Below are 21,887 nucleotides of genomic sequence, written 5' to 3' on the forward strand. Positions count from 1 at the left end.
TCATGGACCCCGATGTCCCTCCGCCCGGCGGTGACGTCAAGCCGAGTGCAGAGCGGTCGATTCTGCAGCAAACTGTCACCGACAGCTCACTTCACTTTGTGAAGGTCGACTAAGAAACACCTCAGAGGACGGTTTGGTTCATTACAACTAACGTCAAACGATTCATCGATTTAGACCAAGCAAAGCAGTGAATGATGCTCCATTGTGAGGACTTTCTGCTTTTCTCTCTTTTATATAATTTAACTTGAATGTGTCTGGGTTGGTTCAACAAAACAAGACATTTGAAGGAAGCTGAAATACATTTTTTCCGCTTTTTTCTTGCATTTTATCGATTTAAAACAACGAATTGAAAAGATAATAAAGGTTGAGAGAATGCGAGAATATATATAAATATTTATGTTTGTATAGATGTAGTAGTCTTGATGTTTTAGAGGATTCACCCACTTTTCCCACAGTGTTAGTTTAATGCCATTAAATACACAATATGTAAATGAGAAAATGACTTAATAAATATTTAAATATATTGTTTTGTCAGTGTTTACAGAAATTGAGTGTAATGCAATTTGCCACAAATTAAAGGTGAAATAGAGACTGTTGATTTGGTACACCTCCAATGACAGTATATATAATATATACGTATATATATATATATGTATAATAAAAAGATTATGTTTTACAATGAGAACTATAATACACGGATTCTTAGAAGAAAAAAAAAGTAAGTGAGCGACCTGCAGTTATGAAATATTATGATGTTGACGTTATAATCCATTATAAAATGCTTTATAATGAATTAACGTTATTGTTATAAAACATTATGGATATTTGGGAGTGTGTATAATTATATAGTGTTCTAGGCAGAATATAATGATATATATTATTTTAGACTATAGTTTACCTAAATTTATTTTCTATAGAAGGACATTTGGAACTGATTACAACGGTGGAATGAAACAAAGCACATTTTACTTAAGTGCAACTTTTAGATACTTAAAACTAATAAACAGAAAGCTCAGTGAGATGGTCCATACGATAAAAATATACAAAGAAATAAATAAAACAATAATTTAGTAAAATCAACAAATAAAAATATAACAAAAAAGCGACGACATCACATGAAATTACTTGATTTTCAGTTTAAGATTTTACAGACAAAAAAAATGGCTATTAAAAATTTTATTTATTTTTTATACAAGTACACAAAAAAACAACAACTTTGTTGCGGTAATGAGAGTAAATGTAATCGGTCACTTCCACTCCTGCAGGTCGAGCACAAGTCAGTGAGCCGTCAGGCTGAACTTTCGGGGGATTATGTAAGAAGAAAGATGATCCAGTGAGGTGAAACAATAACAGATCATGTCCTCTCCTTTAACCCTGCTCTGCAGAGAGGCTTTCTGCAGCTGGAGCCGCCCTCCTCCTCCTCCTCCACCTCTGTTGTGCTGAAGTGAGCTCAAGCAGAGAGAAAGGTGGCGTGTGGAGGCTACAAGGACCTGGCTGTTCTCTGCTTTGTTTACTCAGCTCAAACAATAGAGACAGCTGATCTACCTGCTGTCGCCCGAGAGCTGCAGGCCGGAGTGGTAGTGAAGACAGGTGTGTGTGTGTAGTGCGTGTGTTTATTTAAACACATGACCGTTAGAATTATAATTACATCACAATAACTGTTGTGCACTGTCGCCTCACAGTAAGATGGTCCCGGGTTCGATCCCCGGTGTGGACGGGGCCTTTTTCTGTGTGTGGGGCAAATACATATTGGAGTCCCGGGTCACCAACTAGAGAGAAGTAGATGATCTGCTGTGGCAACGCATACCGGGAACAGCCTGACGAACTACCACAGGTGTAAACACACTAGCACAATAATATATAATAAGCACAAGGTGACATCTTTTACTTCAAGCGTTGTGGTGTTTTCCCTGTTGCATGTAATATCATATTCCCTTACCGTGTATATAGTACTCTTTATTAGCTGATGGTATTAATATTTAAATTAAATGTACTTGTATAGTCATGTTTTTGCATTCTGTTAACTCAAAGAGGACATCTGTAGCGTAATAATTCCCATTTTGTACGTCAAAATACTCCAAAATCTGATTACCAGTGAATGTTGAGGCTCTGACGACCACGTTGGGCGGAGATGTCACCAGTTTATTGATTTAAAAGTACACATCGGGAGCAAATAACAGTGAGAGGACAATCCCTGTTCAGTAAAGACGTAACAATGACACATTGGTGAAAACTGAACACACAACAAGCTCCAAAAAAACAGAAGAAAAAATGACTTTATTTATTTTTCCACACAAGAAGCTCCTCAACTTGTTTTTCTTTGATATGGAATCAGAAGAATAGTCGACTCCCTCCTGTTTTAACACTGAGAAATACAGAGTTTCTACTCATCATGTCTGACCAGAAGAAAGGTTGTTATTAGGGGTGAAATAAAAAGTCAAATAAAGAAAATCATCATCACCAAATGCTTAAGACCAACAGAAATGTCCCCGTGTGGACAGATCGTTCTACAGTAAATAGCCCTCTCCTGTTTTCACATCAGTACAGCAGGCCAATGGGGGTGGGGGGGGGGCCTGCTTTAAAGTGCAGACTGTGGGGGGGCAGGAGAGGGGCAGCTTCAACACCAGGGCTCCTCCCTGTGTGAACCATAGCTTATGTTTGTGTCATTATTCTAGAAAACAAAGCGGCTCAGTAATTTATTACTACCGGAGACATTTTATTTTCATCATTGCACTTTATCGTCGGGTCTTATTGCGAGTTCACGATGTGAGCAACATGATCCATGAAGTGACCTGAAAACAACGGCTTTCTATCGGAAACACAGTAACGAATAGTTAGAACAGTAACGTTTATCTTTCTGTTATTTCAAGATGAAGCAAATGTACGGAATACTATTAGTGCCACGCATAAAGGGCATAAAATGAGAGGATTTTTATTTTTTTGCATTTTGCCTTTTGAAAATTAAGTCAAAATGTTGAGAATAAAGTCAAAATGTCAGCATATGTGTTAACACCAGAAGTTTAATTTATTCTCAATAGTTTATTGATAATTCTAAGAATGGTATTTTCAACTTTATTCTCAACGTTTTGACTTTATTCTCAAAATAAGTTATATTCTTAAAATATATATTGTTACGTTTTTCTTACGCTTGGCACTAATACTGAAAGTTTAACCTTATTCTCAACATAAATTGTTTTTTTTAAATGTAAAATTAAACAAAATCGTCGAGTATTAATACTCTTCCGTACAAATGAGATAGAAAGTATTAATAAGTAAAGATTAGATGTCTTGGCAGGCTTTTTTCTTTTACGTACGCGAGGCTAGCTGTTTCCCCCCGTTTCCAGTCTTTACGCTAAGCTAAGCTAATTGGCTTCAGCGACATAAACCAATTGGATTTTATAGTATGATGTCAGCATCTGAATTAAGAAATGGATTATAGACCATAGAATATTTTGTATCGTACATATTGGCGGGACTGCATTATAATGATATGAATTGTCTGGTTATTAGTTCGCTTAATTTTTTCGATTGTATTTAAATAAATTTATATTCGCCGTCAGGTGTAATTTATCTGTTGAAAAATGTTGATATTCCCAACAGCTTCACCTTTAAAAATGAATCAAATATCAAAATGGTCATTGATTAACTTTCTCTAAATCATATAGTGAATCCAACTTTTAAGTCTTTGATTAACGCCGCATTAATTGAGCCTGTTAGCCAAATAATCTAAATCATTATTTGTTTGTTTAAAAACTCACAAATGTAAATAAAAAATCTTTAAATTTTTGAGCGACCCATCGACCAGGTTGCTCACAGTGTGAATGCATATTACCTTTTCAAAACACTAAAAATGATAATTTCTTTGATTCACTTCATGTGCATCTGAATTTAAACGACGGACTCCAACAATCAGGCCGTAGCTGTAAATAAAAGATGTTCAACTTCTAGCGACTAAAAGAGAGATTATTTCTCAACCAGGCGCCGCCGTGTCTTTAAGAATTGTCTCCTACAATTGCGCACGTACAGTATTTTGACAAAAGGCATCGTTTAGGCATTCAAACATCTTGGCACTGACAAAGCGACCGGTGGAAAACAAAACAAAAAGTATGGAGAGCTTGATAATATATATATATATATATATATATATATATATATCTTGTTTTTTGAGAGTACATTCGTCAGCCCTCCATGCGAGGAGTTATGTAACTAATACACTATGGTGCTCATGGGAGGTTCAGGGAGTGGGAAGAAGCAGCTTCAGAGAGGAAAACAAACGTATATTCAGTCTGGTGAACTAAAGAAAACAACTACCAGAGCAGACAGTGGAGGGGGAGGGAAGGAAACAAAATGGCCGAGTAACAAAGGCAGCCCTAACACTCCATCACATTCCCCCCCTCTCCTCCGATGCCGCCTCGTACGCCTCGTGGTTCGATCCCTTCCTTTCAGAGCCGATCCACAGAAGTCTGCTAATGAGCTCTTGGCACTTTTTGGACACGATTAAAACGTTTGAACGAAACGACTTTTTATGAGTGCTCATCGTTCCTCTGCTTCCTCTCACTCTGCAGTGCTCTTGGTCCGCAGAGCTCCGATCACACTTTGGATGTTTTCTTCAGGAACCTGGAGAAGACACGGGGCTTTATAATCAACCAGACTCAAGTAGATCGATTAATCGTTTGGTCTGTAAAAACTTTAGAAAACAACTTTGTTAACGCGTCGTTAAAGCTCTTGTATTGTCCGACCAACAGTCCATTAACTCAAGTACTGTACTTAAGTACACATTTGAGGTACTTGCACTTTACTAGAGTATTTCCTTTTTCTGCAACTTACAGTACTTCTACTTCACTACATTTCAATAGGAAATGTACTTTTTTTACTCCACTACGTGTAGTTGATCACTTTATTTACTTTGCAGATTCAGATTATTAAAACAAAATCAAGTAAACTAATAAAATATGACGTCTTACGATGTATTTGCTCCACCTTTTACCGACACATTAATGCATCTCTAATTATAATCCAGTGATTTGATATATTTGATTCTAAAAAGGGACAACCTGCATGATGAGTACTTTTACTTTGGGTACTTCAAGCATTTTTTAATACCAATACTTTTTCTCTTTTACTGTAAAAAAGCAGGACCTTTTCTTGAAACGGAGTATTCTTTTACAGTGTATTATTGCTAATGTTGCTATTGTATTGCTGCTTCTTCCACCACTGCCAAAATCTAAAAATATGATATTTCTTATAAAGTAAGACAATAAAAAGCAGAAAATTCTCACATTTAAGAACCTGGAACCATCAGGTGTTGAAAGACAATCGGTTATCACACTGGTTATTGTTCTGTCACTGATCGTCTAATCGTTGCAGCTCTACGGCAGAAACACAGTACCGGGCGGTTCCCGTCTTACCAGAGCGTGGTCGAACTTGAAGGTACTAATGTAGTAAGCTGGAATGTCAGCCGTTGCCAGAGGTTCTGATATTTGAGCCACGATGCCGCACTCGTCTGCAAAGAAATAAGTAACAATATTACTGATTGATTTAGTTATTAGTTTGTACACTTGACTGTGTATTGAGACAGTACAGCAGGAGTTCCCAACCGAGGCATGTAATGCATATATATATATATATATATGCATGTTCTTTGATACTTTATTTTGCATCGTTTTTATTTATAGATTTGTTTTAAGCCTGTGGTGGATTTCCACCTCACCTGCACATGTATTTTACTGTTTATAAATATGTGCAAATAAAACATAAAAACTCACCGAACCCTAAAGGTTGTCCCCCGATCCGAACCATTTTCCAAAGCTCACCAGAAGCACTGGTGAAGAGGACGTTGTTGGGAAACCTTGAAGAGAACAAAATGCAAAGAAATGAACAGATTAGAGGTCAACATATAGTTTTACTTTAAATATTATAGTATGTAGAGTAAATAAAATACAGTGGAAAGCCCCGATAGTGATCAAGGTTACGGGATCAAACGCTTCTATGGATCAAAAGCAAAGCTGTGGACTCGAGTCACATGGTTTGATGACTTTAGATTTGACTTGATAACATAAAAAATAGACTTGGACACCAGTGACTCCTGACTTCACGTAGACTTTAAGCCTTTTGACTTGAAACTACTTGATACCTCTCATTATGTTTGATCCCAAACATTAAAAGTATGTTGTTCAAAAAGTGCACTTTTCACCATAACCGTGGCATTCTAAAATTCTCTCTTTTGTTTTTGGACTTTTTAAGAAAAAGGAGAAGACGTGAAATGTAGTTAAAAGTGACGATCTGCAGCAGAAAAAAGCTGCGATTTAATTTCACTTTCAAATGAACAAATCTGATGCTGTACGTGGATGTTTTGGGTGTTTTTTCACCTTCAAATGTTTGCGTCGCTCTACTCCACTGAAGCACTTCTTTGTTTCGCTCTGGTTAACAAATTGCCGACACCTGACACAGTTAACAGAGACTGTGTGGAGCTGCAGAAGAAGAAGCTAACTATTAACCATTCAGGTGAATTATGTTACTGCTGAACAACCCGCCGCACTGAATAAGAGAGCCATTGTAAAGGCGAGTGAAATAGGTGACCTATTCCTTTAAGGCAACACATTAGGTCTTACATAAACGTGGGGACAAGGCTGACCTACATGCTGCAGTAGAACAATACGAACATGGTCATTTTGTGTCTCTTTGTAGATGTGTTTTGTCTCTTTGTGGCCATTTTCTGTCTCTTTGTACTTGTTTTGTATCTTCTTGTGTTAATATGTTGTCTCTTTGTAGTTGTTTTGAGTCTCTTTGGTTATTTTGAGTATTCCTGGTTGGTATGCGTCTCTTTGAGTGACATTTTGTAGGTGAAGGTCATGTGGGCCCCTGACACTTTGGGCCCCTGGGCCTTTGCCCGGTTGGCCCTATCAGTAATCAATCCATACCTCCACTTGGCTTTAAGACGTCACCGACTCATAACAGGGATACCTCTTCTCTGAATAGACAGTCAATGATTAGATGCTAATAGAGATCAGCGGGTTTATTTATGTCCTTTCTGCTTCATCAGAGAGAATGAGAAAGACGGGGACCCGGTGGGGGACAAATGAGTCAGACTGAAACCCGCTGTGACTTCAGCACGTTGTATATGCCCAACTGCACTGCTGTTGCTTAGCAACAAACTAACCCATCAAACAACAACAATCATAAATGTGTTCCCGCCGCATAAACACAATGTCCCGGTCTTAAGTGACTAAAAGAAAAACAACATGTTGAAAGAACAAGTGAACCTCTGAGTCGTCTGTTCGTCCATGACCAGAGAGATGTAGCCCTCGATCAGGGAGAAGGAGAAGAAGCGGATGTGGCTGGAGTCCTCGCTGGAGGCTCCGGCCTCCTTTGACCTGGGGGGGGGGACAGAGAGAGAGGGAGAGAGAGGGAAGGAGACAGAGAGAGAGAGAGGGTGAGAGAGGGAAGGAGACAGAGAGAGAGAGGGTGAGAGAAAGGGAGAGAGAGGGTGAGAGAGGGAAGGAGACAGAGAGAGAGAGGGTGAGAGAAAGGGAGAGAGAGCGAATTATAATTCAGTAACATACATTATTCTGTTCTTTCTTTCTCTCTTTGTACTTTAAGGGTATTTTCAATCGTTTTAATAAAAGGAGCTGTAATATAAGTATTATAACCTGCAGTCATTAGGGTTCATCCTCTGGGGACCATGAATGTCGTCGTCTGTTTGGACCAAACGTTGTGGACAAACCAATAGAGAGCCACTGCTAGCGTGGCTAAAAGTGACTTTAACCCAAGTTATGTAATTACAAAACAAGCAGAATATAATAAGAGATGGAAGGAGTGCCTTTTGGTTTTGGTTCCTCTGTGTTTTCATGATATCGGTATTGAAGGTATAACGTTTCACTTTCTCACCCTCCGGAGTAAAACATGACGTCCATGAGCAGCGTGGCTACAGAGGGCAGCGTGTCCGGGTCCAGGCTGGTCACACAGAACATGTTGCTGGGACTAGATAAAGGGTGAATGATGGGACGGGGCGCTGGAAGAACAAGAAATATAGTATATTATATTATATTTTACCACTGTGCTGCTGTAGAATTTAAAAGGTCAAAATGTGGATATGGGAAGAGGACTTGTTTGGGGATTACTGTTAAATGGGTCCTGAGTGTCACCATTCTTTAAAAACTTTCTTCTATACAAAAGTTAAACCCATAAATGTTCGTTCTCTCTTTCAGGCCTACCTAGTTTGGGCTTCACGAAGCCGTTGGTGACTCCGAGGTCGTGAGTAGCGACGGTCTCTCCGTTCACCACCCGAAGCAAAGTGAACTCTGAAGACAGCGTGTGCATGACCATCGGCAGGTCTCGCTCTCGGACCTGAGGACAAAAGGAACGAGGCAGTGAGTTGAGAACAAATGTTGCAGATATATGTGCATCGTATCTTTTCAAGGCATTTGATAATAGAATGTCTAAAAGTCTGCACATCATTCGTGGATGATCGTTGCACGATAGCAGGAAAGAAATCGTCCTGCAGGTTCTGCGTCCTGTTTTGTATCTCGTTGGTTTTAATCTGTCTCGGTTCGTGTCACGGTTTAGAGACGGCCATGAGGATACATCAGCAGATACACATCGTTGTTCTTGTTTGTTGTTACAGCAGCTGGTCTACAAGGCTCCAGACTTTACTATTTGCACAACCCTCCCAAAAATTATTTTTAATTTAATTTAATTTATATTTTTATTCAGTCAGTTTAAATCATCAAAAATTATGAATTATATCCTTTTACTTTGTTACAGTCATCTTTAGCGGTTATCTGTATTAAAACACACAATTCAAATGATTGGAACTGGTATTAGTAGTTTTAATAATATATTATAAGCTGTTTAGAGCTCGTGTTAGGACGTTAAACAGCTCATAATTAATCTCTAATATATCATTTGTATTGCTGTGAAAACATCTCCTTCAAACAACTGTATTTATTCAAGTTTCTCACCAAAAACTACATTTTACCTTCTGTACCGATAGTCATTATTACCAAAAGAGAGCATGAACGCATCAAATGAACCCACATATAAAAGATGCATTTCCTTTTTTTTAAAGAGGGATTTCTTTCATTGAAGGTTGAATCAACATTATATCTGAATGGTTAATGGTTGATGGTTATCTACTGAAAATGTGGACATCAAATGGACTGAATTAAAGCGCAGCAAACATATAAATCATTTCATAAATAAATATAAATTGCTTCGACACAATACAAACCTATAAAGATTCATAATACGCGTCTTTTATGTCTCTGATACAAATGTGAACTCTGGAGCCGGTAAAAAAAAAGAGTAACAGAGTGTTTCCTTACCGAGGGTGACAGCTATTACGTCAATTGAATGTGTGTGTGTGTGTGTGTGTGTATGTGCGTGCGCGTGTGTGTGTGTGTGCGTGCGTGTGTGTGTGTGCGTGTGAGGTGAAGTTTGTGTGTAGCTGCTGTGAGCAGCTTGACTCAGTCAGGATCCTCATGGCTCCGTCTACATGAGTGTCGGACGGGTTTTTACAGCTTTATGTAACACAAAATATCCAAACAGTGAAACACACACACACACACACACACACATCTTAAGCTGGTGTGTCTTTTGGTCTGCTCAGAGATCCAGTCATGAAATCGGACACAGCGTGAGACGAGGACAGAGGGAGAAGATGGGTGGTGGGCGACAGAGCGAACGCAGCAGGGTTTGTTTTTTTAAATCTGAAATGCCAATAATTAGGATTGTGGGTAGACAGGAAACGGGCCCCGAGTATGATACCTGGAATTCCAGCTCAAGGCTGAGCCGCTGATCCTCTTTACGTAACAGATTATCAACATGGACACAGGTTTTCTTTCATTTTCATAAACATGCCAGAGCTGCTCAGCAGACCTTGTTTTTCCACTAAAGCAAGGCAATAAAGAAAACACTCCCTGTGGCCAGAAGGGCCTCGGTATGAGACAGGGTTTCTCCCTAAATCAAAAGGAAGTGGCGCTGTGGGACGTACACTCCATCCAAGGTTATTGCTTTTTTCATATCGGGCACTGTGGACGTAGACAGTGGTGCTGTATAATAGACAAACAATGCGACTCTTGAAGCGAGGTGTGTTCAATGACACGACACAAGAGAACTTGACCAAATCCAAGTTTGTATTGTGATGTAATGTCTGTTTTCTTCTATTTTTGCTGATTAACTCGATTTATTTTGTTTGTAACTGAGTCTGGGGTGAGAAAATCTACTACATTTGAAATCCCTCTCCCAAAAAAATAGAAAGGTAGAATTTGTCCCTGTAGAAGAGATTCTCTTCTGTGTTTTTTTATGTCATTGTTTTCTGCAATAGCAGTTCAATGTATTTACATTCTGTAGTTGCCTCTCTCTAGAATAGTTATGTTACAATTAATTAATTAACACTGTGAAATGGTTAAAGTTGTCAGACGAAAACACGGGCAACTCCCAGACCCGACAACGCCGTGGTAGAGACTCGTCAATCACCGTGTAGCCCCGCCCCTAAAGCATCCCCTGCTTCATGGTCTGTTTGACTCTAAATGGACTATAATGTACTAAATGAACATCATGCTGTATTGAAGAAGACTTGAAACTAGAGATTGAGACCATAAACTCATGTTTACAATGTTTACTGAGGTAATAAATCAAGAGAGAAGTAGAGTCATTTTCTCATAGACTTCTATACAACCAGAGGAGTCGCCCCCTGGTGGACATTAGAGAGAATGCAGCTTTAGGACACTTCAGTATTGGCTTCACTTTTCAGATCCGGAGGTTGGCACCTGGGTCAAAAAAACACAGGACTTTCACCCAGGAGACCGCTGTTCAACTTTAACTGTTTTTGTCACGTGATACGTCCGTCAGTCAAGCTAACCACAATCTTTCCTTAAACCCTTTTGTTGCATAAACCTGACTTCCTGTGAAGGCTAGGTAGAGGGGAACCTTGAGTGTAATAGTTTGATATTAGGGCCATTGACCAACCAAGTGGCGGGGTCTGCCATCCCTGTGTGGGATTACCTTTCCCTTTCATTTACATTTTCCAGCGTTGCTGTTGAAATGTTGACTAAATCTGCACGTTTCTTGTCCACACTCACCAGAATGAAGTCGGTCTGATACGTCGACAGCATGAAAACGGAGATGTTGTGGTCGGCCAGCGGCGCGATGACTGATTTAGCGATTTTGGTGACCCCGATGGGCTGCGAGTTGGAGGCGTTGCCGCCGCCCGACACCACGTTGAGGGCCAACCACGTGGCGTCGGCAACACTGATGTGCTCCGACTGGGGCAGCTCTGGGGACGGACAGAGACAGTCATGTCAAAAAGACACTAAATGAGAAGAAGATGCTGATTTAGGACGAACTAAAAGAGGCTTATTTGTTTCACTAAAAGTGATTGTAAAACACAGCTGTATTTTATAATGTACAAGAGGTTTAAACATGCAACTTTTTATACTCTTTATAGCTCTTTGTTGGGAAATATTTACAAATAATGATGCATTCTTTCAACAGCAGTTTGGAATAAATAGAAAATAAACTGGGAAGTAAGAATGAGCAATGAGCACGACTGTTTCTTATCTGTTGTAGTTCCTGTTTTTCATCTTTAAATCACAAGGCCTTTGTCTCTTTGTTTGTCATTTTGTGCGTTATATTTTATTGTTTTTATTTATTTGTTATATTTTAACTGTTTTTTTGGTTTTATTTTTTATATATTTTTTCTTGCGAAGCCCTTTGTGATCTCGTTCTATGAAGGTGCTTTAAATATATACTGTATATATTTTTTTATATTGACTGCTACTGTCGAAGCATTTTTATTATCTGGACTCATAGAATATTATTCTCAGCCTCCAGTCTTCTGTGGCAGACTGAATGTTAGACCACATGTTCCTCCCTGCCTCTCTTTGGGTTTCTGACTTCAACATTTAAACGAAAGCTCATTAAAGAAAGATTTAAGAGTATTTGAGATGTGCTAAACCTTCCCTTCATCCATATTGTTGAAATACTGAGGCAGAAGTAGCACTCCCATGACCGTTAGCTTCCGGTGGCTAATGTTAGCTAATCGTAGATGTACTGAAACGGTCTGCTGACTTCATGACTCTTCTTCTCTTCTTGAGCTACTGTTCTCACTGATATGCTTTAGAACTATGAGCATGATATTGATTCTGGTTTTAACAATGATCAGAAAAAAGTTTCACTCCTTTCAGTCATTTTTCAAGCAAAATCCCACAAATATTTACTTCTCAAACATGAAGATTCGCTGCTTGTTTTTATCATTTATGAAAGTGAATTCAATATTTATTTTGTTTTGGACTTTTGCTTGAATAAAACCAGCAAATTTCAGGATGTATTTCTGGGGCTCTGGGAGGTTTTCATGGCTATTTTCACGACTTTTTGACGTTTCACAGACTAAACAGATCGGTTGATTAATCAAGAAAATAATCAGCAGATAATCACTTATGAAAATAATCATTAATCGTTAATGGTAATCATTAAATATTACTATCTAATTGCATTGTGGTGAGCGTACCAATAATATCATATTATCTGAATTATTAGCCAAACTCGACTTCAATCGGTTATTCAACAACCTGTAACATGCAGTAGATTAATGTTCCCCCGAGACGAACATTTACTGCATGATTGCCTTAATAAGTTACTGCATTGTGTAATAATCCTCAGACATTAGGAAGCTCACTTCAGTGCTCAGGCCTAATCATCCCTTGGACATAATTCTGTTCACATAAAAGGTCAGAAAAATATATTTTTAGCGTCTTCTGGAGGTTTTAAAAAAACGTCAGAAATGTGTCTTGCATTGCTTGCTTTAGTTTCTACCTACACAGTCAGAGCCAGGAGAAAAGACCTGCAGCAGTTATGAAACACATCGCCTGAAGTCTCCAGGGAAACCAAGGAGGGTCACCCTGGAAAAGGGTGCAATGACATGAATTCACTCAATCAGCCAACCACGAAAAACTCGGCGGCCGGCAGCTTGGCCTCACGTCCGTATAGTGACAAAGTGTGCTCAAACATTGGCAGCATGAGGCTACGTGGTGCCGGAGCGAATCACGGAGTGCACAATGGGATCTGTTTCCTGCCGATCTATGGTTGCCACAGCGACTTTAAAGAGAGAGAGGCCCACCTTTAAAGCCTTCCTCGTCGACGATGATGGTGTAGTCCTCCGGAGTCTCTGTCAAGCTGAAGAACTTGCATCTGTACGGGAGAGAGGCAGAAGAAGAGAGGACGGATCAAACGGTGTGAGAGAGGCTTGAGGGGACAAAAGAGCTCCATGCTGGATTAAGCTTCAAGTCTGTCAAACCATTTTGTTTTGAAGAAGCAAGCTTTTTGTTTACAATTATGTAATTTGTGTTATTCATTTCCAATGCATATCTTAAATATTTATAAAAAAATGTATCCAAAAAAGGACAAATTTAAGAAATGCACTGACTCAACCTGACGGATAATTTGCACATTGAAATGCAAAGTTACTGGCTGAGAGAACAGTGGTCCGCCCATCCATTACAACAATAGGTTAACTCACTCCACGTATTCTAAGGTCACTGTTTAATACTCAACAATTCAGCACAATTAACAATGCTTTCATGATGATAATGTGTCTCAAACACCATGAACAGGACTGGGTCACTTTTTAAAATGTTTTTGGTACGAAATGTGTTTAAAGTCATTTAAGACATTTAAAGTCTGGTCGGATTCATCGTTTTAGATTTAATTTCATTTGTTCGCCAAAACTTCTGTGCTCCCTTTGTTCTGTTAAAACCACCATTCTACTGAAATACGTCACGTTTCTGTCTGAAATCCAACTGTCAAGGTTCAACGCACCAAACCAAAACTGCTCCAAGATAAAGACGGATATTGTTTTAAAAAAGAAATCAGCTTGCAATCGCGTCCAGCAGACTTTCTCAAGCAGTGCAGAGGAAAAACAGCCACGCAGTATTAACACGACCGTGATAATAGACGTCTCTTACAGGCTACTGAATGCTCACACCTCATATTTGTCTGAAAGGTGTGAGAAGCAACAGAAGAGACTCAACAATGCTCTCTGTGGGAACGGCAGCATTTCCTCTTGGAGTTAAATCAAGTGTCCCTTTGTCTTGCAAAATCAAGACATTAGGAAGATGAGAACTGGAGTTTTTGTCTCGTGCCTGGGTTGATAATACGACTATATGACACTATGAGCATTACTTAAGGACTTGCTCTATTCTATGAGTTTTCTGTTCAGATCAACAGTGAAAAGAGTGTGGTATATTTTCAGGCCTTGCACAATACAGAGAAGACCCCAAGTGTAGTTGTCTTAGATGAAAACCAGATGTGCAGGAGACCAGGGGCAGAAGGGTGGATGTGTAGAATGAGGAGGCCACATACATTCTCTTATGTTCCGCCCAGATGTAAACATGACATGTACCCTATATAAAGATGAAGCGAGCGCCCTAAAGGAGGGACTTTCGTATACGACTTGAGACCTCCGGACGATCTAGACGTCCGTAATGGCATGTGTTGCTTGTTTGTAATAAACTTTATTATACCAGCAAGAACAGTGTCCACGGAGCATCCTTCATCATCACTTCAACAGAACTGCCGCATGCAAGACACGACAAGAGCAAACATGGAGAAGGCCCCGCCACCTCTCTACATAGCAGCAAGACTCAAAGACTTTACAGTTCTTTAGCCTCTTTTTCATTGTTGTTTTGTGTCTCTTTGTTGTTGCTTTGAGTTTTTTGTAGTCTTTTTGTGTCTCTTTATATTTGCTTTGAGTCTTGTTGTAGTCATTTGGTAGCTCTTTGCAGCCGTTTTGCATCTCTTTGTAGTTGCTTTGAGTCTCTTTGTAGTTGCTTTGTGTCTCTTTGTAGTTGCTTTGCATCTCTTTGTAGTTGCTTTGAGTCTCTTTTTAGTTGCTTTGTGTCTCTTTGTAGTTGCCTTGTGTCTCTTTGTAGTTGCTTTGTGTGTTTGTAGTTGCTTTGAGTCTGTTTGTAGTTGCCTTGTGTCTCTTTCAGCTGTTTTGCATCTCTGTGTAGTTGTGTTGGTCTCTGTTTCTTTATTGTGTGTGTTTATTTTGAGTCTCTTCCTGGTTGACAGTGTCTCTTTGAGTGACATTTGTTTGGCGGATGGGGCCCTGACACTTTTGGCCCCTGGGCCTGTGCCCATTGCTCACATTCTATGTGTGTGCAAGGAACTTCACAGGGAGTCTTTAAATTCATTTATACTGCAGAGCAGTGCCAAACACCAACAACAGAGAGAAAGCACAACACACACGTTTGTAAAAACTACCTTTTCCTCTGGAACACAGGAAACAGCGCTGCACCGATTAATCTATTTTGATGCAAGTTAATGGGTTGAATCTATCATATATAAGGAGGATATCTCAATCTCTCCATTGTCCATATTTAGGCCTTGGTATCGAACCTTTTCTGGTAGCAACCCAACTATGTTTGTGACACTGAGGATCATAAAATACCAGAAGTTGGAATCAAATGCTGAATCAGATTCTCAGCTTGTTTTCTTATTTCCTTATCAAAGGAAAATATACCTTCTTCTTCATGTAAAGCTGCTTTAGTAGATTTTTTTTGTGTAATTTGCAGGGAGCAGAACAACCTTAAAACAAAACACTGACCTTCTAAAGTTGACATGGTTGTTGTGTTTCTGGCCACCCGATGAAAACAAGTCTAATGTTTCTCTTTTCTGTCTCTTTAGCTGCTAAACGCTCCACTGTGTTCACCAGCTAGTCGCTAACTGCACAGGTTGGGTTCAGTGAGTTTATTTAACCAAAATCAGCTGCCTGCTGCTGGAAACTGGGTTGACAGAAGTGGAGTTTTATTAAAAAGAGCTAAAAGAGGCTAAAAAGCTGTGTGGTGGTGAGGCGAAATAACAACACTGTTCCTCACATTACACTTGTGTCATTTCATCTGCTGTTTTTCATACAAATATTGATTATTGCAGCTTAAATACTGCAGGTACTGAACAAAAGGTATTGCATTGGGACATGTAGCTTTGTGCAGGTCATGCAATTATTCATACATTACCTTCATCTTATTTGTCTTAAATAAATAACATCAGTTAATTTGTGTGACTGCATGCAACACAGATAAGAAAATGGACTGAGTATATAAAGCTGATTTGAATTCACAAATCAACACCTAAGCATTCATGTGCATACAGTGGAGAGAGGAGGCACAATGCATGATGAAGATAAAGGAGCTTATCGACCGTCAACAACATCAGAGGACGGGGGTGTGGAGAGACGACTCGGCTGGAAAAATAAACTAGCTGCTAAACTGGTGTCATCCAAGGGACACTCGTGTTCTGCAGTGAAATGATATAAACGTATTGAATCATTAATGAGTGGCGGGCTGCCATGAGCACCCAAAACGTAAATAAGGTGCACCACTCGAGAATTTGCCCAAATCCAATTTACTCTGGTTGGATTTGAGGAGAGCCAGTTAGACAGGATTCCTTCAATAAAACATGAGGAAACTGAACGTTTTGCTTCAGGGGAAGACGTAACGAATTACTCTCCTTATCGTAGAACATGTGTTGTGTGTGTGTACTTTTTTGAGTTTTATTTATTTTACTTTTATATTTTTTGTATTATCTACCTACAGGTGAATAGGGTAAAACAATTAACTAATAGATATCACCATGAAACTTCACCAGTTGTTTACTTACATTAAGACAATTATTTTTTGTATTACAAGTTTTCTGAAATGTTATGTTTAAATATGCAAATGAGGCGTTATCTAATGGTGAATTTAGGAGACATTCCAGCCCAAAATCTCATAATTGATCAGTGCATGAAAACCGATGCTTTTGCTCGTAGTGTCTCCCTTTAATTAATCACTGGTTTAAACTGCACCACCCCTGCGCGCACGCTAAGTGACCCAAATCTAACGCACCCGACGTTTTTGCGTGAACAGGTGATCTGACGAACTGAAATGCTCACGAGGTGCATCGATGTGGTGACTTCTACATTTACTCAGGACCTTTTTGTTTTTGTTTTTTACCGTCATTGAGATTTATTTGCGCAACATAATTGAAAACTTTGCGCAGCGGAACCAGAGAGAGACTGGGACTGGTTTAACTGGGAATAAACGAGCAGAGAAACATGGAGCAGATGGTGGAGGAACCTCGCGGTGCTCGAGACACACAAGAGCCGCTCAGACAGGTGAGTACAACAACACACACGGAGGATTGTGCGCGTGAATACACGTGCAAAACTGTGCAGCTCTCGTTTTAGTCGCTGTAGTTTGTAATGTTTTCATGTTTGTGTTGTCTACTTTGAGCGTGTTTTGTTGCAAATGCACCCGCCGCGGTGTCTAGTTGTTTATTGTTTAATTGACAGTTTCCGGTTGTATAATTGATGATCACCGGCTGCAGAGCGCCGTCTCGGCTGAAGGTGTTGGTCATTTCTTTGGACATGCGGGTGATGTGAACGTTGGTATGTTAATGCAATATGTGTGGTGGACTAAATGTCTTGTTTAAAGTTACTGTGAATAACTTTTATCTGGATCCGTCTCAGTGTAGTCCTGGTCCTCTATAAGACCTCCATCAGTAAACAAGACCATCAGAGAGAAGATGGTCTATTTATAGAGTTATTCTTAATGCTCGTCATCGGAGCCACGGGGTCGGATTCTGGTGAACTCTGATGAACTCATGCAGGTTCACCAGAAACTCCTTCAGCTCAGACTCCAGCGGGGACTCCAACAGAGACCGGTCCACCGTGGACAGACCCAGATCCTCCAGCAGAGACCGGTCCACCGTGAACAGACACAGATCCTCCAACAGAGACCGGTCCACCGTGGACAGACCCAGATCCTCCAGCAGAGTCCGGTCCACCGTGGACAGACCCAGATCCTCCAGCAGAGACCGGTCCACCGTGGACAGACCCAGATCCTCCAGCAGAGACCGGTCCACCGTGGACAGACCCAGATCCTCCAGCAGAGACCGGTCCACCGTGGACAGACCCAGATCCTCCAGCAGAGACCGGTCCACCGTGGACAGACCCAGATCCTCCAGCAGAGACCGGTCCACCGTGGACAGACCCAGATCCTCCAGCAGAGACCGGTCCACCGTGAACAGACACAGATCCTCCAACAGAGACCGGTCCACCGTGGACAGACCCAGATCCTCCAGCAGAGACCGGTCCACCGTGGACAGACCCAGATCCTCCAGCAGAGACCGGTCCACCGTGGACAGACCCAGATCCTCCAGCAGAGACCGGTCCACCGTGGACAGACCCAGATCCTCCAGCAGAGACCGGTCCACCGTGGACAGACCCAGATCCTCCAGCAGAGACCGGTCCACCGTGGACAGACCCAGATCCTCCAGCAGAGACCGGTCCACCGTGGACAGACCCAGATCCTCCAGCAGAGACCGGTCCACCGTAGACAGACCCAGATCCTCCAGCAGAGACCGGTCCACCGTGGACAGACCCAGATCCTCCAGCAGAGACCGGTCCACTGTGGACAGACCCAGATCCTCCAGCAGAGACAGCAGCAGCATCTCCTCCTCCTCCTCCAGGAGCAGAGCTTCTCCTCTCTGGGAGCCAACACTGACACCACGCTGCTGGAGACCCAGGACGTATTGCTGGACCCGCTGGAGGGAAGGGAGGCGACAGGGGAACCAGAACCAGGACTGGCTCCCAGGTGTCGCTGTTGCTGCCGGGAGATGAGCTCTCCTCCGGAGCTCCGAATGCAGCTCCAAGGCTGCAGCAAAGCCTGATCTGGGTCTGGTCTGTCCACGGTGGACCGGTCTCTGAAGGAGTTTCTGGTGAACCTTTGTGCCGTAAATCCTCTGATGTCACAGTGAATCGGACACGATGACGGTCAACAAGAATATAAAACAATTATCACTATTAAAAAATATTCCACTCTTCTCTCTGATGGTCTCTTTACTGATGGAGGTCTGATAGAGGATCAGGACTAAACTGAGACTGGTTCAGAACCAGTTAAAAGTTCCTCACAGTAACTTTAAGTGTCGGAGGATTTAGTCTAAAACCAGTTCTTTGAATGAAAATCAACTATTATCGGACACATGCAGGTCAAATAGATGATTCAGTGTCTGATGAACATAAAACACAATCTTTTTCATTCTCGTAGCTTTTTTAAAAATCAAAATATTCAAAACTGATGTGAGTTCTGTGCTGATGAGCCTTTAATAGACTACAGGCTCATTATTCTACTTAGCTTATGACAGTTTCTAACAACCAGCAAACGAGTTGGTTTCAAGGCAACACCACACGTATCATGTGTTGTTTTTACTTCCTCACTGAAAGCTGTTATTCAGACACAACTAATATGGTTGCAACTAAAATAAATTTTATTTAAAAAATGAATATTAAATCTCTTTTCGTGCCTGACAAAGAAACATCCTGTCCTTCTATTTGTCAAAGTGATCCGCCGCTTTTCGTATTGGAGGAAGTCCACCTAGCCTGAAATAAAGACTCCACCGCCATCGTAAAATAATAACACACTTTTACGAAATATAGAATTAATCTTCAGTGGAGAAAAAGAAGCAGTTTCTGATTTCCTCAGTGAATTCCATACACAGTCATTATTGAGAGTGGTATATTGTTACGGCATCTGCTAAAGTAATTGAATGTGGGAGGCGAGACTTGTCGAGATGTTTGTTTTTTTGCAGCGTGAGGGTTAAATACTGAGAATAAAGCACTTTATTCATTAAGTTTAGGTTTAATTACGTTGAATGATGGATGAACTCTGGCTGACTTGTTGGCTTTTTGGGCATTTCCGTATTATTTAGTGCCAAGTAGAATATATCCGAGACGTCTTCCAGTCGTATTTATGACTCAGATGTGGAAACTATTCACAAGCCCTAAAACTGGTATTTACAGCATCTCAGATATCACCTGAATGCAGCACCTGTGATGAACCCTGAAACGTGCTTTTGCGGAACGTGTGCATAAAAAAAGCACCTTTTTAAAGGTAAATTTCCAGCCAGCAAAACACATCAGTTCACACTGAAAAATAAAATTAATAATACAAGTAATTAATACAATTTAAATAATTAATCAGCAACTATTTTTATTGTATATTTTTCTAGCAAAAAAGCAAAACATTTTTTTTTTAAATCTCTGCTTCCAGCTTCTCCAATATAAAGATTTGCTGTTTTTCTCATTTTAATATCTTTATAACATGAATATATTATATTTGTGGGACTTTTGGTGGGACGTAACAAGACATTTGAAGATGTCACCTTGAGTTGTAGTTGTACACTATTAGTATTAATAAAATGGAGAACATACGATGTTTAATAGCTGAAGCATGTTATAATACACACTAAATTAAAAATAACTGTGAGCTTTTAAAATAATGTCTGATGATTATTAATGTATGCTCCTCTCTGTATCTTTGACTCACTCACTCATGTCAGTTGTTTTCAATCCATGAAAAACAAAATAATATAAACTGTTTGAATACTGCAGTAAACTGGTGTATTGTAATGTGAATCTTTCATTGTTCTCTGACTGATTTTCTAGAGAAGACAGATTGAGGATGAATCAATAATGAACATACTGGTTAGTTAGTTGCAGCCTCATTAGAGTGACTTCCAGTAACTTCTCAGCACAGACAGTTTGGGCTGTTTCAGTACAGGGAACACATTTGCTTACACAAATATTAATACACTTATGGTGGTAATAAAATAAAGAGTGTCAAGAAAAATACCTATTTAATTAAAGTTTTCCTCAGGGTGGAAAATCAACTTTCTTCATCCTTATGCTGCTTGTTCAAGTCATAATTTCCCCCTTTTTAGAGAAGGAAAAACAACACACACCACACACACACCCACTACACCCCCCTCTGGCGTCCACCCAGCTACAGATGGCACAAAGCTACAACATGACACTACAGAACGAGGACAGGCCTGGAAGCTGTCTACAGGGACTCTGAGAATAAAGAGTTGTTTTAAAGCATGAAACACTAAAACTACAGGATGCAGGAATCAAACCCGCGACCATTACAAGTGCACGCAGCCTGCCGGCTCTAGTTTGCTCCGGTGTGCACAAACAGCAGCGTCCTGACAGTGAAAACGCAACATAATAAACGACACAACTGTCTTTTTCTACGTCGCGTCTGCGAACTTTACGTTACCTTGTTTTGGAGGCCAAGAAAGCGAGTTTAATCAATCCGTGCGTGCAGATCTGGATCCCCTCTTTCTCTATACTCGCCACTTTCAAGCTGTGCTCTAAAATGTGAAGCTCCATCTTTTACGTCTTCTCATTTGAGGAAAGGCTTAAAATGTTTTTGAGAAAAAAAAATATGATGATAATAATGATAACTAAATACTTTCAGATAAGAAGCATGAATAAATAAATAAATAGGCGCACGGCAGGTGAAAGGCGTTTTAAATAGAGAAAGAAAGAGAGCGAGGCAGGGTGGAATAAAGAAAGCTAAGAGGTAAAAAAAAAAAAAAAAAAAAAACGGACCTGCTGTCAAAACCTGCGACGGAACCACGCGCACTTCCGGTTGAAGGATTTCGAAATAAGAGTGCATGGAGAAAAAATATAAGTACCCAGATTGCTTTAGAATATGTAATTCGATAATAATTACATTGTTGAAGATGATTTCATTACTGTTTTTGGTAACCTCTTTAAAATAATATATATTTTTTTCACGATAAATGTTTTTTAACTCATGAAACATAATACCGAAAAATATATACTTAAAATGAATTAAATGTATTTATTTCATTTATTTATTATTGTTAATATTATTAATAATATTATATATATCATTAATTTATCATTTTCTAAAATATATTTTTTCACATTAACTTTTTAACTCATGAAACGTAATAGTTCACCTGTAGTTTGTGAGGGTCATTGGATTTGATCAACTGCAAATGCTGAATGTACAAAATGAGTTTTATTTGTATTTAAAGTT

The 21,887-nt window shown here is 39.9% G+C and overlaps 1 protein-coding gene and 1 long non-coding RNA gene across 5 annotated transcripts; one reads left to right on the top strand and one right to left on the bottom strand.

The window, feature by feature from the left end:
- Window positions 1–63: 63 nt before the first annotated feature.
- LOC142960073 (uncharacterized) lies at window positions 64–11,603 on the top strand. Of its 3 annotated transcripts, XR_012956281.1 has the most exons (7): window positions 64–204; window positions 1,386–1,590; window positions 1,683–1,834; window positions 5,368–5,430; window positions 7,897–7,991; window positions 8,208–8,369; window positions 11,085–11,603. It is a non-coding gene; the product is annotated as an uncharacterized LOC142960073 (long non-coding RNA). The 3 variants fall into 3 exon arrangements; XR_012956279.1 differs by having other exon boundaries at window positions 5,368–7,991; XR_012956280.1 differs by lacking the exon at window positions 5,368–5,430.
- On the bottom strand, window positions 2,259–21,457 carry castor2 (cytosolic arginine sensor for mTORC1 subunit 2). Of its 2 annotated transcripts, none has more exons than XR_012956278.1 (9): window positions 21,096–21,457; window positions 13,118–13,188; window positions 11,082–11,275; window positions 8,214–8,346; window positions 7,888–8,011; window positions 7,263–7,373; window positions 5,766–5,848; window positions 5,280–5,503; window positions 2,259–4,617 (listed from the first exon to the last, which is right to left on the bottom strand). XR_012956278.1 is itself a non-coding variant. In XM_076101670.1 (9 exons), exons 1-9 carry the CDS (start codon window positions 21,206–21,208, stop codon window positions 4,555–4,557), a joined length of 987 nt encoding a protein of 328 aa, XP_075957785.1. In that variant the 5' UTR covers window positions 21,209–21,450; the 3' UTR covers window positions 2,259–4,554. The 2 variants fall into 2 exon arrangements, 1 of the variants encoding a protein (XP_075957785.1); XM_076101670.1 differs by having other exon boundaries at window positions 5,409–5,503; window positions 21,096–21,450.
- Window positions 21,458–21,887: the final 430 nt, after the last annotated feature.

Source organism: Anarhichas minor, unplaced genomic scaffold (genome assembly GCF_050575085.1).
Source record: "Anarhichas minor isolate MPS153535 unplaced genomic scaffold, ASM5057508v1 ptg000027l, whole genome shotgun sequence".
Taxonomy (NCBI): Eukaryota; Metazoa; Chordata; class Actinopteri; order Perciformes; family Anarhichadidae; genus Anarhichas; species Anarhichas minor.